This window comes from Oryctolagus cuniculus, chromosome 6 (genome assembly GCF_051225735.1).
Source record: "Oryctolagus cuniculus isolate XC-2025 breed Fujian yellow rabbit chromosome 6, ASM5122573v1, whole genome shotgun sequence".
NCBI classification, from domain to species: Eukaryota; Metazoa; Chordata; class Mammalia; order Lagomorpha; family Leporidae; genus Oryctolagus; species Oryctolagus cuniculus.
Window position 1 is genome coordinate 120686792 of NC_142872.1, and position 26293 is coordinate 120713084.

Genomic DNA, 26293 nt, shown 5'->3' on the forward strand with positions numbered 1-26293 from the left:
TTTCAATGCGCATATAAAGATAAAATATCCTATGGTAGCACCCCCCTTTTTTTTTTTTAACATATTAAGCTTTTAAAAGTGTGTTTTTGATGCCCATTTTGCATTTAACTTTTTGACCATCAAGTATTTTTTGGAAACGATGATCCGAAGAGTTTTCCTATTGCTCCCCCCAGGATACCTGGAATGGGCAAGTTGGTGAAAAGTATAAATGCGTATGTGAACAAGCCAAAGTTTCCGTTGGATCGCAGGATCAGTGCTTAATTTCAAGCCATTCTCTTGCTCCTTGGCAACTGGGTACAAGCCATCTGGAATCCTGTTTGAGAGGAATAAGCCCTGTAGTCTAGAGACCAATTCTAGTTAGTGACTAAGGATCATTTGGGGATCTAAGGTTAAATCCTGAATCTTTTAAAATGCACTTTCTACTTATAACTAAGGCATACCTTGTTAAGCATGTTGGGTATGTTTAAAGAATACAATACTTGAAATACAGTGAAAAGAAAATTGAGAAAGTAAACTGGATTTATATGCTTGATTCCAATAAAGTGGCAAGTTCCAGGCATCACTCTCTAGGAAAGAGGAAACTGTACCTCTAAACCTGTTTGATGTGCATTATTTGTAGAACATCTGGTGGGGCTTAATCCTTATTACCCCTTGGAATTCCTAAACGCTAATAATCCGTGTACCTGCTGCTTGCTGTTGGTGAATATCTGATTGTTGGTCATTAATGAGTATCAAGTGTTAAAAATTTATGATTGGGTTTAACAAGATATCTTAAAGCAGTCATAGTTGTATGTCTTCTGTCCATAGCCATGATAATGTCACTAGTCTCTATAATGTCCTTTAGAGATAATCTATTAAGCATTGTGAGATAAAGGAATTTCTCCATTCTTTGTAACCCAAATGCCTTTGCTTTGATACCCTTTTGTTTCATTCTCTTCCTGGTGAAAAACAGACTTTATTTCTTTCCTTTCCCCCCTCACAAGCCCTAAAATAGAAAAAATTTAAAACTTATATTTCACTTAAGAATGTATTTTCCTATGTTTTGTTGCATTTAATACTTACCAAAAATGAGGTTAAAGTTTTTAACCAAAATTGGGCCATTGCCTTTTTAGTGGGATAGTTTATATTTTAGGAAACCCGAATTTCAGTTTATACACATTAATATTAGACCTGTCCTAATGTATTTTTTCTCCTGGCAACACAGTTTAAGTAACTGCCTAATGACACTCACAGGAATTGGATTTTTAATCTCAAGGACTAAAACAATTAAAATAATAATTTGTTTTCATTCCCCACAAAAGAGTTTGTTTCTGAATTTGGCAAAGAAAGGCTGCTTGAGTCTCATTAAAGTTTGTTGCTTGAATTCACGGGGAATGAACACTGTAAGTTGAGCTTCATTTTTATAGCTGTATACACATCAGATTCTCTGTTAGGAAATAAGAATGGTTAACCTTTCATTTGAATAATTCCCAAATCTTAACATCTTGATCTCTTTCGTTATCAAAAATGTCTGTCATTGTGCCAAAGCAGAAGAGACAGATACCTAGTATGTGTGTGTCTTAAAGGTTTGAGGTACTCTCCCAGACAGAATTGCTTGATAATTTTGATGGCAGAATGGGAACACAAACTAAAATTTTTTATAAAATTTAGGTGCCTTAATTTGTGCTGTTGGCCTTTTCTGTGAGCTCTTTAAGGCCAGGGATTATAATTTCGAGGTTTATAGGCACCTAACATGTAGCATGATTTCTGGTGAGTGTGAAAGAAACACAATTTGAATGTTGGCCTTCAGTCTACATATTCATATTCAGTTGACTGTCTTGCTCATCTTTGTGAAAATGTAGAAACTCCCAAGAACCAAAGTCAGTTTGAAGTCATCTTGGGGTTTTTCATGTGAAAAGTTATCCATTGGGCCCCTGTTCTTTGCAAAATAGGGTAGGTTTAGACGAACTTTTAAGTCAGGAACCCAAATTACTCAGCTTCTCCTCTACTGGGTGCAGATAACTTGGGAAGCTGTGTTCCTCCTCTAGGTTAAAGCTAGTGAGCCGGGAGTGGTCTTGAAGGAAGGGAGTTTCTGAGCCCAAGAGATGTTGAATTACCAGAAGGCAAAGAATTTGAGCCGTTTTCTATTTTATCTGAGCCAGCTTTTATCAGCTGACTCTCAGGAGGAATTGCACCTCCATGACTTCAGGGCTGTTTCCCGGATTGGAGTTTTCTTTTGACAGCTCTGAAGATACAGATTAGCTTCAGAGCCCATCTTCTGAGTTGCCTTTGGTGGGAATAGCAGAGACGATCTCCTTGTAGCTCCATTCTTGGCACAATCTGCCCTGGCAGAGTGGTACTGATACAGAGTGTTTCATCATAACCATTCCTGGTGTTCTGAAAGGTAGCTAACAAGATGGAGTGTGATTAAGGAAAAAGCAATCCAGCATTTTAGGTTGAAACACCAAATGTTAGTCCTGTGACTCCTTCCTTTGAGGGTTGGTTGGTGGTAACAGGTTCTTAGTGTAAACAACAAAAATCACATGTTGTGATGCTTTTTTCTAAATTTTAGCCTGAAAATGGTTCTTTGGGTTGACAGTGTGACATTCAAGTTTACTTCTGTGTGTTACCTACGAAATCAAAAGGATGTTGCCTGGTCTCTTTCTTTTAAATGCACCCACGGAACAGTGGCTTTATGGCTTTAGTGCTAGGATGTTTATGTCAGCTGTTACAAACGTGTCTCAAAGACCCTCTCTTTGTTTCTTTAGGCCTGTCTCCTCCTTCCTACACATTTCCAGCCCCTGCAGCGGTGATTCCTACTGAAGCTGCCATTTATCAGCCCTCTGTGCTTTTGAATCCGCGTGCACTGCAGCCCTCCACGGCCTACTACCCAGCGGGCACTCAGCTCTTCATGAACTACACTGCGTACTATCCCAGGTGAGGCTCGAGGAAAGTGGAGACAGAACAGAAACAAAGGACTCCTTTGACAGCCAGTGCCTGAGCTCACAAAAGAGCATTGTCTGCCGTGAGGAAGGTTAGCACGGCAGGCTGCAGCTTCCGGTCACGTCTGACTAGGAGGGTGGCTTCAAGAAGAACCGAGAGACGTTTACTTTTAGCCACATAGTGATAGCATGGTCTTTTAGGTTACCTGGGTATACAGCTTGACTTTTTCGTTCCTCCTATCATGGGGCCATGAGTAGCACTGTAATCCCTGTAATAGGGTGAGAGGATCACACAGAAGAATCACAAAAAAGGAAAATCCATAACAGGAACACTTAATTTTTTTCCAATTTTTAAAAAATTTTTTAAGGATTTATTTATTTGAAAGTTAGAGTTACACAGAGAGGTATTCCATCCGATGGTTCACTTCCCAATTGGCCACAATGGCTGGAGCTGTGCCGATCAGGAGCCAGGATCTTTTTCCGGGTCTCCCACGCAGGTACAGGGGCCCAAGGACTTGGGCCATCTTCTACTGCTATCCCAGGCCGTAGCAGAGAGCTGGATCAGAAGTGGAGCAGCCAGGATTTGAACCAGTGCCCATATGGAATGCTGGCACTGCAGGCGGTGACTTTACCCACTACACCACAGTGCCAACCCCAAACGCTTATATTTTTAAATAACATGTATTCATAGGCCAGCCCACAATAAATAAGAACTGTTGCATTAAGTTTTCCAGGGCTTGCATTCTTTTCCCCAAACCTTTCCAATAAACAGATCCAGATTTGTTTGTAGGCTATTGATTTATTTTCTTAGTTTCAATATATTTTAAGTCTTGGATTCTTTTTAGTCGTGTTCAATTCCCTGGGTAGTAGCAAAGTATAATGGAGAGAATCTTGTCAGTCTAAGAGCTGAGAGGTCTGAGTTTCAGTTTCATCTCTGAAATGGGGCAACTCACTTAACATTTCTGGACCTTACAAAATGATGGGATTGGCCAAGTTTTTGGAGTCTCTTTCAGGTCTATTGCTTGTGGTTTTAATTTGGCTATCTAATGAATGACTTCTTATTCTCAATTATTTTTTCAAAAAAATCTGAAGAATCATTAGTAACCAGTTCACTCTATTAAAATAAAATTTTATTTGACCAAAGCAGTATTGATTAGAATTTTCAAAACAAAATGATTTATACCAGACAGTCTGTTTTCCTCCCAAACTATATAGTGTAAGTGGTTTGAGAACATCCATGGGTGTGTAATTGGGACTTTTGTTAAGTTTCCATGGAACTAGCCTGAGTCCTACACTTGCTGTGTTTCTCACTGTGTTTCTACCCCTCCAATAGATAGTTTTGCAGTAGTTGGCAAGAACTTCAAGGCCTTATAGTAGTTGTAAAGTTTGTGGCTGCTATCAATTAACATTTGTTTGTTTTTATTTTTATATTTATTTGAAAAAAACCGAGATCTCCCATTTAATGGTTCATGCCCCACATGCTCCCCGTAGCCAGGGCTGGCTAGACTGAAGCAAAGAGCATGGAATTCAATGTGGGTCTCCCACATGGATGGCAGGAACTCAAGTCCTTGGGCCATCACCTACTGCCTTTCAGGGTGTGCATGAGCAGGAACCTGAAATAAGAAGTAGAGCTGGACTTGAATTCGGGGCATTCTATCTGTTATGGGATGTTGGAGTCCCATCCGCTAGCTTACTGCTATACCAAATGCCCATCCCTGCATTTGTTTATTTTGTTAGAGGAGGTTTGAAAACATTAATGCTACTGAAAATGTTCTTTATTCTGCTGGGGAAGAAGAATAGAGATAAAGCCACAATAGCTGTCAACTAGCCATCTTCTGTGTTGTTGAAAAGGTTCAGGAGCATGAGTAACCAAGGATTTGTGGTTGTGGATCGTGCCAGGCTCCTAGCCCAAGCCCAGTCTGTCACCTTCTCTGGACTCTGACAATCTGTTGCTGCTGTTGGGCTCTAGTTACAAGGAAAGTCTTTGTCTACCTTTCTTATGTCACCAGAATGTCAGGTGTGGAATGCATTGTGCCTCTGAATGAATGCCTAGTGTAGTTCTTTTGCCTACAATACCCTTACAGAGTATCCACTCCTACCACTGTCTTGCTCTCTGGCACTGTTACAAGAAGGAATCTTAAAGGTTAGACAATGAGACTAGAATTGAAGCCCCAAAAGGCGAGGAAGAACTGACATTTATGGTTTAATAGCTCCTGTAATTTTTGTCTCCTGCCAGATCTACTTGTTTTTTGTTTTTGAGGAGAAGCTCCAGGCTCCTGGCTTTGGATCGGCCCAGCTCTGTCCATTGCAGCCATTTGGGGAGTGAACCAGTGAATGGAAGACCTCTCTGTCGGTCTCTCCCCCTCCTGTCTGTAACTCTACATCTCAAATAAATCTTTTTAAAAAAAAAGAAAGAAATAGTTGGACAGTCAGGCAACAGAATTTTGGGCAATTACAATGATATTGGCATGATAATAATGGGCTGTGAGAAGGTAGTTTAGCAAAAGGAAGCTTGAATTGCGAAATCTAACCTTTTTTTGAGAACTGACTTATTTGAAAGGCAGAGCAACAGAGGAAGAAAGATCTAGCCACCGATTCACTCCCCAGATGACCACAACAGCAAGTGTTTCTAAGTGGTCAATGCCGTGGCAGTTTTCTGAATGTAAACTTTTGGGAAAACTCTTCTTGTGATTTTCTTTTTCCTGTCATTTCCATTCCAGTCTCCTTAGTTCTGTGTTGAGGCAGCCCTAGAAGAGTTCCTTATGCAGTTCAAGTACAGTCACATTTCTCCCACATTGTAGAGTCTTTGAATTCAGTGTTTTCTTGGCTTGCTCATTTGACCCTCACTTACTGGTTCTTCAGGACAGGAACCTAAATCCTTAGACCGGCATTTGTTGCCCTCAGGTATCCCAGCATCCCAAGCAGCAGCTTAACCCAGTGCTCCACAAGGCCTGTCCCCAGCAGCGTTTCTTTTTTTTTTTTTTTTTTTTTAGATTTTATGTATTTATCTGAGAGGTAGAGTTGCATATAATGAGAGGGAGAGACAGAGAAAGGTCTTCCTTCCGCTGGTTCACTCCTCAAATGGCCTCAAGGGCCGGAGCTGCACCAATCTGAAGCCAGGATCCAGGAGCTTCTTCCAGGTCTCCCACACCTCCCACACCGGTGCAGGGGCCCAAGGGCTTGGCCATCTTCCTCTGCTTTCCCAGGCCACAGCAGCGAGCTGGATTGGAAGAAGAGCAGCCTGGACTAGAATTGGTACCCATATTGGATGCCCACACCATATGTGGAGGGTTAACGTATTGCACCACAGCACCGGGCCCTCAGCACCATTTCTTGAAAAAATCATTCTTTCCAAATTGAATTGTATTGGAACCTTTATCAAAAAATCAACCATGTAAGAATTGATTTCTATTCTCTCTATTCCACTGATCTATATGTCTTTCCTTATGCTAGTATGAGAGTATCATGATTACTATAGTTGTGTAATAAGGTTTGTGTTTAGAGGTTTTCCATCCGCTGATTCACTTCCCACGTGGCCACAACAGCCAGAGTTGGGCCAGTCAGAACCCAGAAGCTTCATCCAGGTCTCCCACATGGGTGGCCGAGTCCTACACACTTGAGCCTTTTGCTGCTGCCTTTCCCACGAGTGTTAGCAGGGAACCGGATCAGAAGGCCCCAAGCACTTGGGCGATCTTCTACTGCTTTCCCAGGCCATCAGCAGGGAGCTGGATTGGAAGTGGAGCAGCTAGGACCTGAACTGGCACCCATATGGGATGCTGGTGCTGCAGGTGGAGGCTTAACCTACTACGCCATGGCACTGGCCTCTCTATTTTGTTTTTATTCCACAAATTATTTTTGCTCGTTCTTATGTAATTCACAAAAAGACTGGAGTTTAGAGTTAATGTAAAATTCTTCTTACATTACATTCTTCTGTTGGAATTATAGGATAGAATTATCCTTACAATTGCTGTATACAACGGGTAATCATAGTTCTAAAAAATAGGAGTAGGAATTCATGTTGGGTTTCAGTTTCATCAGAATAGATGCAACCTTAGATTTTAAATAAAATTTTTAGTTATCACCTCAAAATCTGCTAAATAACCTTTATCTTACCTTAGCTATTTTTTATCTTAATAGTGTTCAGATACCATCAACCCCAGACTTAATATATAGAAGATTTTTAGCGAATAAAATGTCAGGACAGACCTGTGAAGTTGTATGGTATTGGAAATAGTGTGACTTTCATGTTGATTATGGAAAAGTCTGAGTAATGGAGTAACTGGGGAGGTCTTTGATCTTGAATATTAGACTAGTTAGTAGAGAGGAACCATTGAACTAGATGTTGAGAAATCTGATTGCTTCTTCCAGGTTGGGAAAGTGCTAACTGGTTGATTGGCCAGTTGGGAAATTATGTAACTTACTTTCTGTTTCCACCTTGGTAAAACCGAGGCGTGGTTGAATGATGGCTAAAATTGTATTCCAACCAAAAACTCAGCATTCCCTCTTACAGTTGCACAAAAACTGACTTGGAGTCTCTCAACAGCAGTTTTCAACCTTGGTTTCTATTTGGATCACTTGGAGACTGCTAAAATAAATTGACCAACTGATGTCTGGGTTTCACTTTATTTACTTTATAAAATTGTTGTAGTGAAATCTCAACAGAAGTGTGGAAAACTCCCCAAGTGACTTGCAAACAATACTTAGTACCACTGCTTTTGAGACCTGTAAACTTAAGGGCAACATTGCTGAGAAGTAATATTTTCAGGTTCCAGTTTTTAAAATGATGGGATAGAATAAATTATGGAAATAGCAAAACTGAGATGTTAAAGCTTTTTGTGGTTTATAGAGTAATGTGATATATCAAGTCATTGAATGTGGAAAACAATCCTATGAAACTAGGAAGGTGCCAATCATTTCCATTTAGCTATTGAAGAAAAATCAAGTGTAGAGAAAAGACCTGTTCAAGGTTACAATGCTAGCAAGAGGCACATCTGGTACCATGCCTTCTGTCAACTTTTATTGGAATTATGTAGAATAGTACCAAAGATTTTTAGTGCCTTCCATTATGTTTTGTTTGTCTTTGAAGTGGGACAATTACCTACCTATGAACATGAGTAAAAGTCAATCTGGTAATGATTGTTAACTCTTTAATTACTTTGGAAAGAATTTCCATGTATTCAGTTATGTGTACCCAGCTACCTAATGTGATAGAAGGCTGGTGGCGCCAGCACACCGGGTTCTAGTCCCGGTTGGGGCGCCGGATTCTGTCCCAGTTGCTCCTCTTCCAGTCCAGCTCTGCTCTGGCTCAGGAGGGCAGTGGAGGATGGCCCAAGTGCTTGGGCCCTGCACCCACATGGGAGACCAGGAGAAGCTCCTGGCTTCGGATCAGCGCGGTGCACAGGCTGCAGCGCGCCGGCTGCAGCGGCCCTTGTAGGGGTGAACCAACGGAAAAAGGGAAGACCTTTCTGTCTCTTTCACTGTCCACTCTGTCAAAAAAAAAAAAAAAGTGATAGAAAACAGACTAGGGGGAGGAAAAGATAAAGCAAACTGGCAATCTGTTGAACTACTTGAAAACTCATGTAGTAATCACTCAGGTTGTCACATACTTATTGTTTGATTTGTACTCTTTGGAGATGATTGCTGTAAATATACTAGGAAAGTCCATTCATCGATCTTCCTCTCGTGTTCATGGTGACGGATTTAATTTGTTATGTGTTCTAGCTCTTCGCGTTTCCTGTTTTTTAGAATCGAGTTGGAAGAAATAATTCATGCTGTTGTACTTTGCTGCACGGGATAACTTCAAAGAGTTCCTGGAAAATGGGACTAAAAGCTAGGCTTATTTTGGTGCAACAAAACTTGGGATCCATACATAGCATTTTTGCAATACACATTTTCCATGAACTTTCTGAAGGCCCATTGTATTGTGCTGTACATTTGTTTATGTGGGTTGAACAGCTCGTTCCAATCACTTTGATGCTTTTGGTTACTATAGCTGTGGTTCCTATTAGTCCTTTGTGTTCGTGCCTTTGCATGTCTTAGTATTCTTGGTAACCAGCAAGTTAATCATCAATGAGATGGGCTTTGGAAGTGGTGCTTTGTGGTTGAGTGAGTGTGAAGGCTTGATTCGTTCCTTTCTCTCTAAGAATCTCAGAGATTTGGGTGAAGTCATGCACTTAACTCTGCATTAGCCTGACGGCCCCTCTTGGCTTTTACAGAAGTGTGAGAATGCTATAGTGTTCTTACGTGTCTTAGGAAAGACAACTCTGAAAAGTGTTAAGATTGCCATGAGAAACTCCGTTTTCTTAAGTAACTAATGTTTTAGTAAATATTCAATATTGTCTATGCCTGTTGGTTCACTGTGCTCTCTCTCCCTTTAGCCCCCCAGGTTCGCCTAATAGTCTTGGCTACTTCCCTACAGCTGCTAATCTTAGCGGTGTCCCTCCACAGCCTGGCACGGTGGTCAGAATGCAGGGCCTGGCCTACAATACTGGAGTTAAGGAAATTCTTAACTTCTTCCAAGGTTACCAGGTCAGTAGCTTAAAAAAGAAGCATCCTTAGTGCCCTTATTACTTAAGTTGATTTTCATGAAGAATACAGCCAGGGAAGACAGATTCTCTAAAACTCATGAGTGTATATGTGCTAATGGATTTGCTTGTGGAAGCAGTTAGGTCCAGAGTCAGTGTAAGGGGAACTGACTTCAGACTCATCCCCTTGACAGCATTTGCTTTTCCATGCAATCTTTATGTATTTTAAAATACATATTTTAATAGGCAAAGTTACAGAGAGAGAAGGAGAGACAGACAGAGACAGACAGACCTTCCATCTGCTGGTTCACTCCCCAACTGGCTACAACAGCCATCGCTGGGCCAGATTAAAGCCAAAAGCCAAGAGTTCCGTCTGGATCTCCTGAATGAGTGGCAGGGGCCCAAGCACTTGGACCATCCTCTGCTACTTTTCCCATGCTGTTAGCAGAGAGCTGGGTCAGAAGTGAAACAGCCGGGACACAAACTGGCACCCATATTGGATGCCAACATCATAAACAGCAACTTTACCCACTACGCCACAGCACTGGCTCCCACTCTTTAGCCTTTCATTGTAATCTTTTGGTGCTTTTTGGAAACCTGCCCTACTTTTGAAGAGCTCCTTTGTGCATGTCATCCAGGCTGGAGTTGGCTGAGAAGGAGTTTTCCCCCAAGTCAGGTTCAAATCTGACTTAAAAATACTCAAACACTGAGTTTACATTTAAGTATTTAAAAAATGATCAGAGGCCTCTGACCGGTCTGGTGGGGGAGCACAGGCTTGGACTTCCAGCCTGCTGGCCACACAAGGTCCATGAAATCACGTGATATGGCCCTGTCAAGGCAACTGCAGGTGGGACTAGAAATTCAGTAAATCTATAGCAGGCTAATTTTTAAACTTGACAATTTTGTGTCCCACAAATGTTATAAATATCCAAATGGCCCTTGGCAGAAGAAAGGTTCCCCACCTCTAGAATGCAAGGAGACTTAGTTGTGAGAAGGTAACACCCTAAGATGAGCTCTAGGGTATTTGCTGAGCCTTTCATGAAATTATCTGTTGATTCTGATGATTCTCTTTGCTCCTGTCAGTTTTTTCAACAACTGCTTTTGTCTGTCAGCTGCTTTCTGGGTTAAGCTACAGGAAGCCTGTTTCGGTGTGAGCTCTTCTCCAATGGACAAAAATCTCTTCTTTTCCCTTTCATCTGAGTAGATGCCTTTCTTCCTGAAGTCACATAATTATCTAAAACCTGAATTCCCTCTTTTCTGCCATATTTTAAAACCAACTAACTTTTCTATTTATTGCACTAATAGTTAAAATTATTCTCCTTCCTCTTTAACCTAAACTTTGCTTGAGTTTTCAGAATGGAGAAGCTGTTCAAGGCATAATAGGCAGATCCTAAAATAGCCCTGGAGCATCAGCAGTACCATCTTATACGGGGCGTGTTGGCAGAGCCTATTTCACTACTTGCTTGTATTACTATCTTGATAACCATGACCCATGGAGGAGAGTGGTCCTAGCTAATATGACTTCATCATTGGTGCTGCCTGCCCCAAACCTGCGGAGTACCACAGTTGTCTTAAGGGCCTTTACCATGCAAAGGATATTTTATTATGCAAATGAAAATCTATGACTGGTAGTGAAAAGCCAAATGAGAATGGAAAAAGTTACCATTTATTACTGCCTGGTTTAGCACATTCTTACCAGAAGCAGCTGTGCTGCTTTTAGAAGACCTTAAAATGTGAATTTTTAAAATTGCTTTCTAAACATCATGTCTGATTTATTATGTTATAGAAGGAATAGAAAATTTTACTGAAAACTTAATGAAAAGGTTGCCTAATCTCATGGATAAAGCATTTTGACTTTTGCATTATGTTTTCCCTGTTTCTAACCGTAGAACATTGAAGGAAAGTTTTAAGCTTTAGCCATCAGCTGGATTTATTCCTTTTTGGCTTGTTTTCTCTAATTTACGTTCACACCTATAGAATTAAGAATCAACACTTAAATTAGTGTTGTTGTTGTTGTTGTTTTTTTTGTTTTTTTTTTTTTTTTGACAGGCAGAGTGGACAGTGAGAGAGAGAGACAGAGAGAGAAAGGTCTTCCTTTGCCGTTGGTTCACCCTCCAATGGCCGCCGCTGCAGCCGGCGCACCGCGCTGATCAGATGGCAGGAGCCAGGATCCAGGTGCTTTTCCTGGTCTCCCATGGGGTGCAGGGCCCAAGCACTTGGGCCATCCTCCACTGCACTCCCTGGCCATAGCAGAGAGCTGGCCTGGAAGAGGGGCAACCGGGACAGAATCCGGCGCCCTGACCGGGACTAGAACCCGGTGTGCCGGCGCCGCTAGGCGGAGGATTAGCCTAGTGAGCCACGGCGCCGGCCTAACACTTAAATTAGTAATCAGAGTAAACAAATTGCTCTTACTATTAAGACTCATGGCTGACCCTTGTGGGTATTTTACCACAAACTGTAAGAGGGATTATTTCCAGCCTCATGATTCAAAGATTGATGTACTTCTAAACAGAGATGAAATAACTTAGTAGCAGTTTTTCTTTTAGGCAGCTTCTAAAGTCATTCAATAGTGGAGTTAGAGCTAGCTGGTATAATCAGAAGCACAAAGATTGTGCTAAATTACTGTTTTGATGCGTTGGGCCTTAATTTCTAAAGTGTTTAAAACTAATTAGGATTCATAAAAACCTCAATTTTCCAGTTCCATTTATCAAATGATGCGCATATCTTCCTTTAACGTTTTGAGCTTTGAGGCAGTGACAGGGCTTATATTCTAAATCCTTATACCTGGGGCGGGGATTTAATGACACCTGCTTCCCATATCAGAGTGCCTGCATCTAAGTCCCAGTTCTGCTTCTGATTGCAGCTTCTTGCTGTTGCACCTCCTGGGAGGCAGTACAAATGGCTCTAGTGCTTGGGCCCCTGGGACCCATGTGGGAGATCCGGGTTGAGTTCCAGGCACCGACTTTGGCCCAGCTCAGCCCTGGCTGTTGCAGGCATTTTGGGAATGAACTAGCAGATAGGAGAGCTCTCTTTACTCTTCAAAATCTTTATAACTAATCCAAATTCATATTAATCTTACATAAAAACTTTTTAAAAATTACTGTCATTAGAATTCTGTGGGTGCTGTTTCAGATAACAGCCATTTATTAAGGGTTCCAGATTGTTAAGTTCAGCTTTGCCACAAGATAATAAAATCAATGGATGGCTTTAAACAAAATGAAACTGCACTTAAGTGTTTACCTGCAGTGTATTTATAAATGTTGATTTAGTGGAAAGTTTTATTTATGGCTAATTTTATGTAATTATATAATAATTGTTATATTTAATTAAGCAAATCCATGTTGAGTAAATGAAGCTATTGATGATCTCTTATCCGGGCATAATGATAGCATGTCTTTTTTCTCCCACAAAGTGTGATGTTGTTTAAACTAAGGTGAGGAACACACACACACATGCACAGTCATTGTTCAGGAATGCAGTGGACTGAGAAGGGAAAAGGATGGGGTAAGGAAGAGAGAGGGTGATTCAGTACCCTCACTCCTCTGAGTCTGCAGAAAGAGCTGGCATGTCATTTTTTATATACAGTTTTTAAATACAGGTTTTCCTCTACTTTCAGCAAAATTCCTTCCATAAAAATACTCCTTTGTATTTTCCATACTTCATTTGGGATGGCTTATAAATTCAGAAAGAACAAGGATTTACAAAAGGGAAGGAATTCTGATGGCTAAAGCAGAATGTAGGGCTTAGATTTTGCTGTCAAATCTATAGTCTTATAGGGTTAAGTTACTTGGGTTAGGTCTGTTTTGATAAATTAGATTAATGGAGTGGAAACTTAATTTATGAAAATATTTGGTAACAAAATGTCTATCTGGTTGATAAAATAGAAATGTGTATATTTTAGCTGATCGACCTCTTATTCTGAAATGGATTCCCAGGTACTCTCATACAATTCCTTCAACTTTATCCACTTTTTGTGTTACATTTTACTATCAGCGGCTTTGCATTTTTAGTAAATGGTGGTTTTGCTTCTCAAAGTACAGACTATAGTCATTGTCTCTTCAGACCTCTTACTCTAAGATTTTCACTTGCTTGTCCTACTGATTGAATTAGATTGATATGCCCAGCACAGCTAACGTTACTGAAAATTCACTGGGTGATTTGGAAATATTGGGCTGCTTGTATAATGCCTTACAAATTGGTGTTCATGTATAACTCACATGAGATCTAGTCGTAGCTATGGTGTTCTGGAAATTGTACTCTTAGCAAGATGTTAAGTGTTGGGTCTCCTGTGGTATGGTGGTCTTTTCTTTTAATCTGGTGTTCAATCTAACTTCTCTCCTAGAAGAGATTTTTCTGATATTTTATTAAGAAAGAAGAATTGGTGTTAGCAGTTACATATAAATATAAGGTTTGCACCAGTGTTGTTCCTTAGAGTTTAAGTGTCCTATTCTATTGTTGGTAGATCTGTTTAGTTAAGATATTAACCATCCATAGTGGCACTTTGTCCATCTTTTGATCCTGTTTGTTTGAACTTGCATTTTAGTATGCAACCGAGGATGGACTTGTACACACAAATGACCAGGCCAGAGCTCTGCCCAAAGAATGGGTTTGTATTTAAGGGTCCCAGCAGTTAGACCATCCTCAGAAAAGAAGGTAAGGCTCTATGATATGCAAGCTAAATTAGGGCCAAACAGAAGTGTCTTAAGTTATTTTAGGAGTCAGATGGAGAAGTTCCCTTTATTCTTTAGTGTGGTGCAAGAGTATTAGAAATCCTGGAAGGATGGGGGCGGGTAATATGGTTTAGCAAGTTAAGCCACTGCTTGGGATGTCCACATCCCATAAGGGAATGTTTAGGACTTCCTGCTAATGTGCTTGAGAAACACATGATGATGGCCCATCTTTCTGCTACCCTTGTGGAAGACCTGGATAGAATTCCAGGCTCCTGGCTTTGGTTTGTCCAATCCTGGTTTTTGCTGGCATTTGGGGAGTGAATCAGCAGATGGAGGATGTCTCTCTTCCTCTCTGTCCCCTCTTCTCTCTCTCTCACTTTACCTTTCAAATAAACAAAACAAAATCTTAGGGACTGGCATTGTAACATACCAGGTTAAGCCTCTGCCTGTAAAACTACCATCCCATATGTGGGCTGGTTTGAGTCCCAGCTGCTCCACTTCTGATCCAACTCCCAACTCTGGGAAAGTGGAAGAGGGTGGCCCAAATGCTTCAGCCCCTGCCAACCACATGGGCTACATTGAAGCAGCTGTGGGCTCCTGGCTTCAGCCTGGCCCAGCCATGGCCATTATGGCCATTTGGGGAGTGAACCAGCAGAAGGAAGATCTCTCTTTGTTCCTCTCCTAGTAACTCTGCCTTTCAAAAAAACAGTACACTGTAAAGAAAATTCTGGAAGGCATGGAAATTGGAGTCAACTTTGTCATCTACATAGATAGTATCTAAGCAGCTTTTGTGAATGAGAGTTGTATGTTGCTTTAGAATAAGGGAAAACTTTTCAGTTTGGAAATTCTTTATCATGAAATATAGGCTGTTTGCTTTTTAACAATTGATATAAAATTTCTGACATGAAATTAAAAATTTTAAACTATATGACTCTAATTTAGTATATTCACAACAGTGTACAACTACCACCTCTACCTAGTTCTGAAGCATTTGTTTGTTTGTTTGTTTTCCCCACAGCACCTGGAGACTAATATTTTTTCTGTCTCTATAGATTGGCCTATTCCAGATACTTGACACAGATGGAATTTTACCATATGTGACCTTTTTGTGTTTGACTTCTTTCTCCTTAAATGATCGGTTTATTTTTTGAGAGACAAAGAGAAAGAGGCTTGCCATTCACAGCTTCACTCCCCAAATGCCTCTGACTAGGCAGGCACCAGAGCCAGGAGCCAAGAACTTGGTCTCAGTCTCCCTCATGAGTACCAGGAACTCGGTTACTTGAACCTCCCTGGGTCCGTGTTAACAGGAAGCTAGAGTAAAGAGTCAGAGCTGAGTATCAAGCCCAGGTACTCCAATGTGGGATGTAGTGTCAGCCAGAGTTCAAACCAGTAGGCTAAATATCCATGCCCATGCATGTAGCAGCATGTATCAGTACTTCATCCATTTTTATGGCTGGATAATACTCAATTGTATGGATAGATCACACTTTTTTTACCCATCACTGGACACTTGGGGTTATTTCCAACTTCAGGCTATTGTGCATAGAGCTGATATGAATATTCAGTTATTTGAGTACCCCTCATTTTCAGTTCTCTTGGATATGTAGGAGTGGAGTCACTGGATCATACAGTAATTCTCTTGGGTTGGATATGCTTTTTCTGGTTTCCTTTTAAAAAATCTTGTGGTAAAGTGATACATAACATAATTGACAGTCTTAACATGTTAAGTGGCATTTGCCTTTGGCCTTTTTTTTTTTTTTTTTTTTTTTGGGACAGGCAGAGTGGACAGTGAGAGAGGCGCAGACAGAAAGGTCTTCCTTTGCCGTTGGTTCACCCTCCAATGGCTGCCGCAGCCGGCGCGGTGCTCCTGGTCTCCCATGGGGTGCAGGGCCCAAGCACTTGGGCCATCCTCCACTGCACTCCCTGGCCACAGCAGAGAGCTGGCCTGGAAGAGGGGCAACCGGGACAGAATCCGGCGCCCCGACCGGGACTAGAACCCGGTGTGCCGACGCCGCTAGGCAGAGGATTATCCTATTGAGCCACGGCGCCGGCTGCCTTTGGCCTCTTAAAAGCAGTATACAGCCAACTTCCTTAACCACCCCACCCCCAAAAAAGTGTACAGGTCACTTGGCATTAAGTGTACCTCCCTGTTTTTGTTCAACCATCACTACCATCCAATTCCAGCACGTTTTCAGGTTCTCAAACTAAAACTCCATGCACATCGAACACTAACTCTGTAGCCCCCCTCCCTCAGCCCCTGGCAACCATCATTCTACTCTCTCTATGAATTAGACCTTTCCAGATTGCACTGCAAAAGTGGAATGATTTATCTTTTTGTGACTGACTTATTTCTCTTAGTGTAATGTTTTTATTTTATTTTACTCTGGATCAGTAATTTACAGTTTTATATGTATGGGACTGAATATTCTTGTCATTGTGTTTTATTCCAAAATGATTGCATGGTTTCCATTGCATGTCTTTTTTTCTCTTCTAAGACTAAATCCAGAGGGAAAGAACCCTGAAAAGATTTTGCAAAAATCCTATTTTCGTAATATCCTTCGGCCCCCATTAATCCACAGCCTTTTTAAAAAGGATCCCGGCATTCAGTGTTAGGTTCCCCTAGAGATGGAGATGCCCCTGCATGTTCGGGAATTTTTGTGGCTTATTTTTTCTTTTTGATGGTTGGATCTCCTGAAATTGGTTTGCTGGTAGTGAGGCTTCAATATGTCTTGGTCCAGTGAGGGAATACCATGGACAGAGAGTAAGTGGTGGAAATGGAGATTGTCTAGGTTGAATCATAGAGGACGCAGTTGTGACTTGTTGATGCCCTCCTTTTTGATCCATATTTGTCTTTCAAAGTGTTCACTCTTCAACACCTTAATGCTTGATAAATAATTATCTGTATTTTTAAGTGAAAAAGAAATGGTTAGGAATAAGATGTTTTGACATGCTAGAATTGTTCTAAATTGACTATAAACCATTACTCAGAATCTCTGATTCTACCATATACTTAGATATTTTGGTTCATGATAGAATGATAAGGAGCTTTGTTCAAATACAGATGTCTAAATTTTCTTATTCTAATAAAGATATTCCTTTGTATTAAAAAGTTATAAAAATTTACACAGAGCATTGTGTATAACACTTGGCATAAGTTATCTCTCTCAAAGATTTATTTATTGGGGCTGGCGCTGTGGCATAGCATGTAAAGTGGCCGTCTTAAGTGCCAGCATCCCATATGGGTGCCAGTTTGAGTCCTAGCTGCTCCACTTCCCATCCAGCTCTCTGCTATGGCCTGGGAAAGCAGTGGAAGATGGCTCAAGTCCTTGGGCCCCTGTACCCATGTGGGAAGACCTGGAGGAAGCTCCTGGCTTCGGATCAGCGCAGCTCCAGCCAATATGGCCAACTGGGGAGTGAACCAGTGGATGGAAGAACTCTCTCTGCCTGTCCTTCTCTCTCTGTAATTTTGACTTTCAATCTTTTTATTTTTCTTAAAGATTTATTTATCTATTTGAAAAGCAGAGTGACAGAAATCTTCCATCCACAGATTCAAATACCCTCCATAGCTGGTGCTGAGCCAGGTCAAATCCATGAGCCAGGAAATCCATCCTGGACTCTCATGGGTAGTGGGGACCCAAGTACTTTAGCCACCACCTGCTACCTTCTTAGGGTGTGAATTAGCAAGAAAGTGGGTTGGAAGTGGAATTGGAGTTGGGACTCTAGCCAGCACTTTGATACAGGATGTGGGCATCCCGAACAGCAGCTTAACCTGGTGCACTCAACCGCCCACCCCATTTATATATTTGAATTGTTTCAGCAACACTGAGCAATAGGCTCATAAAAGAGTTCTGTGGTCTTTGTAAAGAACGTGGAACTTTCAGACAGGTACACACACCCTCCACCCAAAGTCAATTAATCTCACCTCCCAAAAATAACCACAATACATCGTTCCTCTCGGCTTCTTGTTTACCCCTGGGCAACTTTGAACCTTTTTTTCTTTCTTCTCAAGTTTATATTGTGATTATACCTATATTTTCTCCTCTTTACCATTGCTAAATTGATCATCACAAATCATCTTGGGTAGTGAGGGTGGCATAAGCACTTGGTCTCCCTCCGGCTCACTTAAGTCTCAGCACAGCCCTGTGAAGCTTCATGCTGTGTACCTGTGGTGCTGTGTGACAGATGAGCAGGTGAAGTCCAGAGAGGTCAGGGCACTTGCACAGAAGCATGCAGCTAATGACCAAGGTAGATCCCATATGTCTGGTTTTAGGGTGGGAATCTTTTCTGTTGACCATATGATCATGACAGAGTAAGTGTTTATAGTGGGCTGAATGGTAGCCCCAAAGATAGGAGGGTACTTCACATTTCATGAACAATGAAATTAAAAGACAAATTTATCCTGGTTCAAAAATTTAGAATTGATATGTAGCTTTTTGTTAGTACACATATTCTACATGCTTTTGAAGACCCCTTTTATATCCATACCCCATTCCTAGAACATTGACCTTGTATGGCAAAAGCTATAAGTTAAGGTTCTTGAGCAGAAGAGTATCATGAATTATCTGGTGGGCCTTAGACGCAATCAAAGGTATCTGTATTAGAGAAGGCAGAGGAGAATCATGCACTTGGAAGGGGAGCAGCCACGTGACCAGGGCAGCAGAGATGAGAGTGATGCAGACAGCCATGGAGTGGCAGCAGCCGCCCGGATGCACTGTCCACTGACGCTTTGATTTCTGACTTCTGGTCTCCAGGCTTTTGAGAGAATAAATTTCTTTCAAGCCATCAAATCTGGGTAACTTAATATAGCAGCCACAGGGAATGAACATAATTTCCTAAAAAATAAGTTGAAAGAATGAACTCCCTACTGGTTGTGGGGCCAGGTAGAGATAGGTATTTTATCTGCAAATTAACAGCTGCCTTTACTTTCCAAAAGATCTGGTGATTGTTGGCTTATGAGGCTGGCTACCAAAAGTGGTCACTGGCAATCTTTTCATTCTTTCTTCCCCATCACTTTCTGTATTTCAGTGGATTATTGTGGCCCAGAAGTGACATGTATTCTCTGTATTGCAAATAGAAGCAAAGGATTTTGTATATTCTCCAGTCACACTGTTCAATCTTCTTGTACCCTTGCCCCATCAACCCAGCCAACATTGTTATCTTTCACTCACTGTTGAGTTCCAAGTTTCATGTTCTTTAAGTCTCAAAGACGGTGTCAGGCCCTAAATTTGAATGTGCCAATGGTGCTTGGCTTTGACACACTATGACAATAGTCCTTGACTATTGCATATGTATAAAGATGACAGTCCTTGAGGTGACATTTCCCTAGTTGGTAAATGGGCATAAAATCACTTTTACATCTGCACCGTTTTTGCTATGAGTATCAGGTAGATGAATGAATATAAACAAGTTTTATATGAAGTTTTATGTGAAGTTCTATATTAATACAAATAAGTTTGTTCCTATGCTTACAACAGCCATGGGGCAAAAGCTTTTTCCCCCCTATTATCAAAATTGCAGATGATAATTAGATTTTGCCAGCTTTTCTATTAATACTTTTTTTCTGTCCCAGGACCCAACACAGGGTTCTCCCCTGCATTTAGTTCTGTCTTCTTAGTGTCCTTCAGTCGTGAGTTTCTGTCTTGTCATGAGCTCACCTTTTTTTTTTTTTGGACAGGTAGAGTTATAGACAGAGACAGGTCTTCCTTCCATTGGTTCATTCCCCAAATGGACACTACGGCTGGGACTGCACCGATCCAAAGCCAGGAGCCAGGTGCTTCTTCCTGGTCTTGCATCCAGGTACAGGGACCCAAGCACTTGGGCCATCCTCCACTGCCCTCCCAGGCCACAGCAAAGAGCTGGACTGGAAGAGGAGCAACCGGGACTAGAACCGGCACCCATATGGGATGCCAGCAGCACCACAGGCAGAGTATTAACCAAGTGAGCCACGGCCCCATCCTAATAAGTAGGTTGTTAATGGTACTTAGTTCAGAGAGCTATTCTGAAAAATAAAATAATCTGCAGTGTGCCAGTATGGTACAATCATGTAATATCTACTTAGTAAGATAGTGTTTAAGGGGACAGCTTTGTGCAGTGGATAAAGCCATTGCCTCGATGCCGGCATACCATACGAGTGCCAGTTGATGCCCTGGCTGCTCCGTTTCCGATACAGCTCCCTGCTAATAGCCTGGGAGAATCAGCAGAAGGTGGCCCAAGTGTTTGGGCCCCCGCACCCATGTGGTTGACTTGGATGAAACTGCTGGCTTTGGCCTGGCCCAGCCCTAGACATTGTGGCCATCTGGGGAGTAAATCAACAGATGGCAGATCTCTGTCTCTCCCTCTCTCTGTTACTCTTTCAAACGAATCTTAAAAACAGATATTTTAAAATGTCTTTCTTAATTTGAGAGGCAGAGAGAGATTGAGCTAACAAGCTCCCATCTGCTGGTGCATTCCCCAAATGCTCTTGAAGACCAGGACTGGCCTGAGGCCTGAGCCAGGAACCTTCAACTCAATCCAGGTCTCCCTTGTGGATGGGAAGAACCCACCTACCCGAGCCATTGCTGCTGCCTCCTTGGGTCTGCATGGCACAAATCTAAGTCAGGAGCCAGAGACTGATATTGCATCTAGGCACTCCAGTCAAGGGCCCTGGCAGCTCGGTTGCTTGGCCGGATGCCTACTTTGAGAGTTTCTTATAGTAGGGGCAGGCCTTGTGGGGCAGTGGGTTGGGCTGCCACCTGGTGCATTTGCATCTCATCTCAGAGTCCTTGTGCTAGCCTTGGCTCCTCTGCTTCCAAACCAGCTTCCTGCTGGTGAATTTTGGGAGGCAGCAGATGATGGTTCAAGTGTTTGGATCCCTTCCACCCACATGGGAGCCCAGATGGAGTTCTTGGCACCTGGCTTCAGCCTGGCCCAGCAGCCCCAGCTATTGTAGGTATTTGGGGGAGTGAACCAGTTGTTGTATGATCTCTCTGCCTTTCAAATAAATAAAAGTAAACACTTAAATTTCTTATACTAGACACCAGAATCTACTTTTAAAATTTTCATCTTGCTGGTTTTACTTTGATAATGGTGTTGAACTGGCAGTATCAGAAGAGTGCTATGATAGATTGGGGTCCCAGGCTCAGGAATGAATGTAATAGCATCTGCACTAAAGAACTGAGTTGAGGGGCCACCCCTGTGGTGCAGTAGGTTAATCCTCCACCTGCGGCGCCGGCATACCGTGAGGGCGCTGGTTCTAGTTCCAGCTGCCCCTCTTCCAATCTAGCTCTCTTCTATGGCCTGGGAAAGCAATAGAAGATAGCCCAAGTCCTTGGGCCCCTGCACCTGCATGGGAGACCGGGAAGAAGCTCCTGGCTCCTGGCTTCAGATCGGCACAGCTCCAGCCATTGCAGCCATCTGGGGAGTGAACCAACAGAAGGGAGACCTTTCTGTCTGTCTCTCCCTCTCACTATAACTCTGCCTCTCAAATAAATAAAATAAAGAAAAGAAAAACTGAGTTAAATGAGGGTGTGAGGCCGGCGCCGCGGCTCACTAGGCTAATCCTCCGCCTAGCGGCGCCGGCACACCGGGTTCTAGTCCCGGTCGGGGCGCCGGATTCTGTCCCGGTTGCCCCTCTTCCAGGCCAGCCCTCTGCTGTGGCCAGGGAATGCAGTGGAGGATGGCCCAGGTGCTTGGGCCCTGCACCCCATGGGAGACCAGGAAAAGCACCTGGCTCCTGGCTCCTGCCATCGGATCAGCGCGGTGCGCTGGCCGCAGCGCGCTGGCCGCGGCGGCCATTGGAGGGTGAACCAACGGCAAAGGAAGACCTTTCTCTCTGTCTCTCTCTCTCACTGTCCACTCTGCCTGTCAAAAAAAAAAAAAAAAAATGAGGGTGTGAAAACACACGTGTCAGGCACAAAGGGTATCAAGTATTGGGAAATGCCATAGATATCTATGTGTAATAAAAATATGGACTGTCTTACAGCTGTGTTAGTTCTTTTGGAACTTGAAATCTGTTTTGTGGCTGTTAAGAATTAAGTTTACAGACTACAGTGTTTTCTTTTTCTTTTCCCCCCAGTGTTTGAAAGATATATGGTGATCCTGAAGCCATCAGACACAAGAGAACTTCTGGCAACTTCAGGAGAAGTTTGTCTACCCTCAGGCTGCAGTATTTTCAGCAAACATGATTGGACAGCAGGCCTGTACCTTATCTTTTGGTGGAGTGAAAAATTTGAGCCAGTGAAGCCAAATCCATGTAGCAAGCGGCTTTCAGCCCATCTGGACCCTTGCTGATTGCAAACAGGCATTTAAAATGTGAATCTGAAATCAAACGTCTCCATTACTTCCAGCTAAAGTGGAACCATAGGTGTTTCCTAAGTTTTAATTCTTGGATACAAAAATACTCCACTAGTGTCTGCCACCTGCACCGTGAACTCTTGTTATAGAAGCTTCCTTTCTGTGCATTCCCGCTCTTTGCTCTCCATCTCCTTTTGTCTTGCACAGTGATGCTGTCTTGCTAAGTATTTCAGGCATATGGTCTTGGAATACTTAAATTGCCAACTTAAGAAAGGGAATAAAACTAATATTTGCCCAGTCTCTTGGCCATGATATCTTATAGTAAAAAGACAAAATGATTTTTTTAAACACCTGCGGACAAATTAGAATAGTGTACCCTTCACAAAACACACATAGTTAAGTTTGGGTCTTTTTCTCAGCAGGTACCAGTTGTAAATAAGAATGAAGTAGGGGCCAAAACAAAAACCAAAAATGAAGCAGCTACATGTCGTTAGTAATTTCTAGTTTGAACTGTAACTGAATATTGTGGCTTCGTATGTCTTATTTTATATTGTACTTTGTTCATTATTGATCGTTTGGACTTTAATAACAGAAATTCCATAGATTTTAATGTCACAAGAAATAAGACTATTTGAACAGTGTATTCTAGAAAGCAATATACTAACTGAAGTGAATGCTTGTATATATTAAGATAGCCTTAAACCTCTTTCTCTAATGCCTTAACTGTCAAACAATTACAACTTTTAAAAGCATAGAGCAATAGGTAGCCTGCTAGACTGAGAGGCAAACACTATGCCGTTAGCACAGCTGCTGATGTCAGTGTTTAGCACTGTGAGTTTAGCTGTGTTTATGCTACAAAAGTGCAATATTAGACTCTAGCTAGCTAGGACTGCTGCCTCATGTACTCCAAAGAGGAAGACAGGATTTGATTAAGTGCACATGTTTCTTTAAGTTACTCATATTGTCCTTTGGTTGGATGCAATGCCGTGCTATTTTTATTTGCTTAACATTAATTTGATGAACACCTTGGACAGCCAAACATTACCCCTCTACCTGGCCAGCAGTGGACCTTGCTTGCAGTGAGGGTTAAAGAAGATAACCATTTTTTGTATGTGTGAAAATTGGTGATAACTGGCACTTAAGATCAGAAATAAGGTTCTTTATACTTAATGCCTTAAGATGCTCTTTGCCCAAACTCTGACTTTAAGATAGGCAGTAAAACCACAATACTACTGAGGTTTTGTAGAATTGTTACATTTGATAATAAAACTCACCTGTTTAATCTCAGTGCTTGCGTTTTTTTTTGTTGTTGTTTTTTTAAGATGTATTGACAGACTTATTTGAAAGGTGGAACCACAGAGAGCTTTCATTCACAGGTGCACTCCCCAAATGGCCACCACACCAGGGCTGGGCCAGGCAGAAACCTGCAGCCTAGAGTTCCATCCAAGTCTCACACATGGGTGGCAGAAACTTAAGCACTCATCCATCATCTGCCTTCTCAGGTGCATTAGCAGAAAGCTAGATCAGAAGTGAAGCAGCCAGGACTCCAACCTGCACTCCAATGTGGGATGCAAGTGTCCCAAGGTGTGGCTTAATCACTGCCTCCGGCCCACCCCTGCATTCCTCTTTTGTTATTAGAAGATTTATGGTAATGGGTGAAAAGTTGTGGAGTAGCCATCTCTTCCTGGGGTGGTTGGGTTTTCCCTATGTTTACAATAAAAGTGATAAATTGTAATTTACAAAAGGTATCATTGATGTTTGAGCTCAAGTTCTAAAACAAGCATCCTTTGAGTGTAAATCATTGAAACTTTGAAATTCTTAGCAGTTATAATAGTCACAGATACTTGTTCTTGCATCTTGTTGCTGAATCTCCATTTACACAAGAATTTGAAAACTTTTCACATAAAACTAGTAAAATGTAGCACGTTCATGTTTCTAAGCCCCACAGGGTCCTTACGTGTTCAGTTACTCTGCTGATGAGAAGTTCTCTAACGGTATCTCCAATTGGATCCATATTTTAGGGCTGGGGTCAAGTCTCACCTAACTTCTAACATTTCATAGCAACATACATGAGTGTTGTTAGAATCACATACTGATATGCTCTTGTTAGCTCAAATGTATCAGTTGTGAAGTTACAGCCTCACTTTTACCTCAATGTCTAATTCATTTGTGTTCACTGTGTTCTTGTTAAGTATTCAAGGAAGTTTGGTTTCCCTGGAAGAGTTCTTCAGTCCTAGCCCTTGCCAACCTCATCAACAAAAATGGAGCATATAGTTGTGTTCCTCAGCTGTGGTCCTTGCTGTTACCACTGCAGGGAGGGGGCAGAGTTCTCAGCAAGATGAGATTCTCAACCGCCTGCCTCCTTGCTTTGGGACCTCCGGCAGATTTTACTGTTGCACCAGGCTCTTTCCTGCCTTCCGTCCAGTGAAAGTTGCCTGGGCTGAGATAATATGCCTGATACCTCCCTGGAATAGTACCTGGTACACCTGCTCTGTGGTTCACTCCCCAGTACATGTGCTAAGACGAGGAGACACGGGCCAGGCAAGAGCTGCTCAACTTTAAGGACCTGATGACCACAGGAAGAAACTCAAGAGTTAGAGATCATTGTGTGGGTCTCTTAGAAAACTTGTTTTTCTACAATTCTGCCTCTGTGTTAAGTGAGATCTTGGCAAGATCCCAGAGTGTAAACCTGGGAGGAATGGTTTTAGAAGCAAGCTACTTGCCTCTCCTAATGCCCTTCATCGTTCCATTTAATACCTTTATGTAGAAGGTGAAGGGATATTTGGGCCAAACCCCAAGCTGCTAATCATTTCCCTAAGAGTATAGTATAAGCTATAGTCAACCAACCACTGAGAACGTATGTGCCCAATAACAAGTATTCAATTGATTAAATGAATCTTCACAACAAGCCATTAGGTACATAGGTGGTGGTGGTGGGAGTGGGAGTAGGAGTAGATAGGAAACTAAAGCTTAAGTAAAACCTGCTCAAGGTTGTACAGAGTCTAAAAACTTGAGGACTGGTGGGTGTACTCAGTATTCTTGGTTACTACTTTGCTAATATTTTACAAGTATGACTCATGTCTGCTTTTTTATCACCTACGTGTCCTTAATTCAGCTGCCTTATATTGTTGCTGTTCTAAAAGTGAGTGTTGACAAATGGGTAACAAACTACTACTTTTACACCTGTGTTTTAGCTAGTTAAAAAAAAAAAAAAACACAACTTATTTTCATGTATTTGAGAGGCTCTGAGAGAGTTCTCAAGCAGTGGTTCACTCCCCAAATGTGTACAATGGCCAGGGCTGGGCCAAGCCAGAACCAGGACCCTGGAACTCAGGCTGGGTCTCCCATGAGAGTGGCAGAGACCTCAGTACCCCTCAGGCGTGCCTGACCAGCAAGCTGAAATCAAAAGTGGAGCCAGGGGTCACCGCTGTGGCATAGCAGATATAGCCTCCACCTGCAGTCCGGCATCCCATATGGGTGCAGGTTCATGTCCCGGCTGCTCCACTTCCGATCCAGCTCCCTGCTATGGCCTGGGAAAGCAGTGGAAAATGGCCCAAGTCCTTGAGCCCCTGCAACCGTGTGGGAGACCCAGAAGAAGCTCCTGGCTCCTGGCTTCAGATCAGCCCAGCTCCGGCCATTGCCACCATTTGGGGAGTGAACCAGCAATGCAAGACTCCTCTCTCTCTCTCTCTCTCTCTCTCTCTGCTCTCATAACTCTTTCAAGTAAATAAATAAATATTAAAAACAACAACAACAACAACAAAAGCAGAGCTAGGACTCAAACCCAGGCACTCTGATATAGGATGTGGGTGTCTTAAGTGCTGTGTCAAATGCTCACCTCTGAGCTGGTACTTTATAACTGAATCCCATTTGATAGTAGTAGGGTCAAGTGCTAAAAACATCTTTA

General features: G+C 42.2%; 1 protein-coding gene across 8 annotated transcripts in view; it reads left to right on the forward strand.

Moving 5' to 3' along the window:
* Nucleotides 1-23673, forward strand: part of ESRP1 (epithelial splicing regulatory protein 1) — a 59974-nt gene extending 36301 nt beyond the window's left edge. For 3 of the 8 annotated variants that reach the window (XM_051843918.3, XM_051843920.3, XM_051843919.3), the window contains exons 13-16: nt 2748-2916; nt 9299-9449; nt 13989-14098; nt 22169-23673. In XM_051843918.3, the coding sequence (XP_051699878.1) occupies nt 2748-2916; nt 9299-9449; nt 13989-14063 (395 nt within the window). In that variant the 3' untranslated portion in view covers nt 14064-14098; nt 22169-23673. The remainder of the gene's footprint in view (nt 1-2747; nt 2917-9298; nt 9450-13988; nt 14099-22168) is intronic. The other 5 variants (XM_017341442.4, XM_089335541.1, XM_089335542.1 and 2 more) reach the window with 3 other exon arrangements.
* Nucleotides 23674-26293: the final 2620 nt, after the last annotated feature.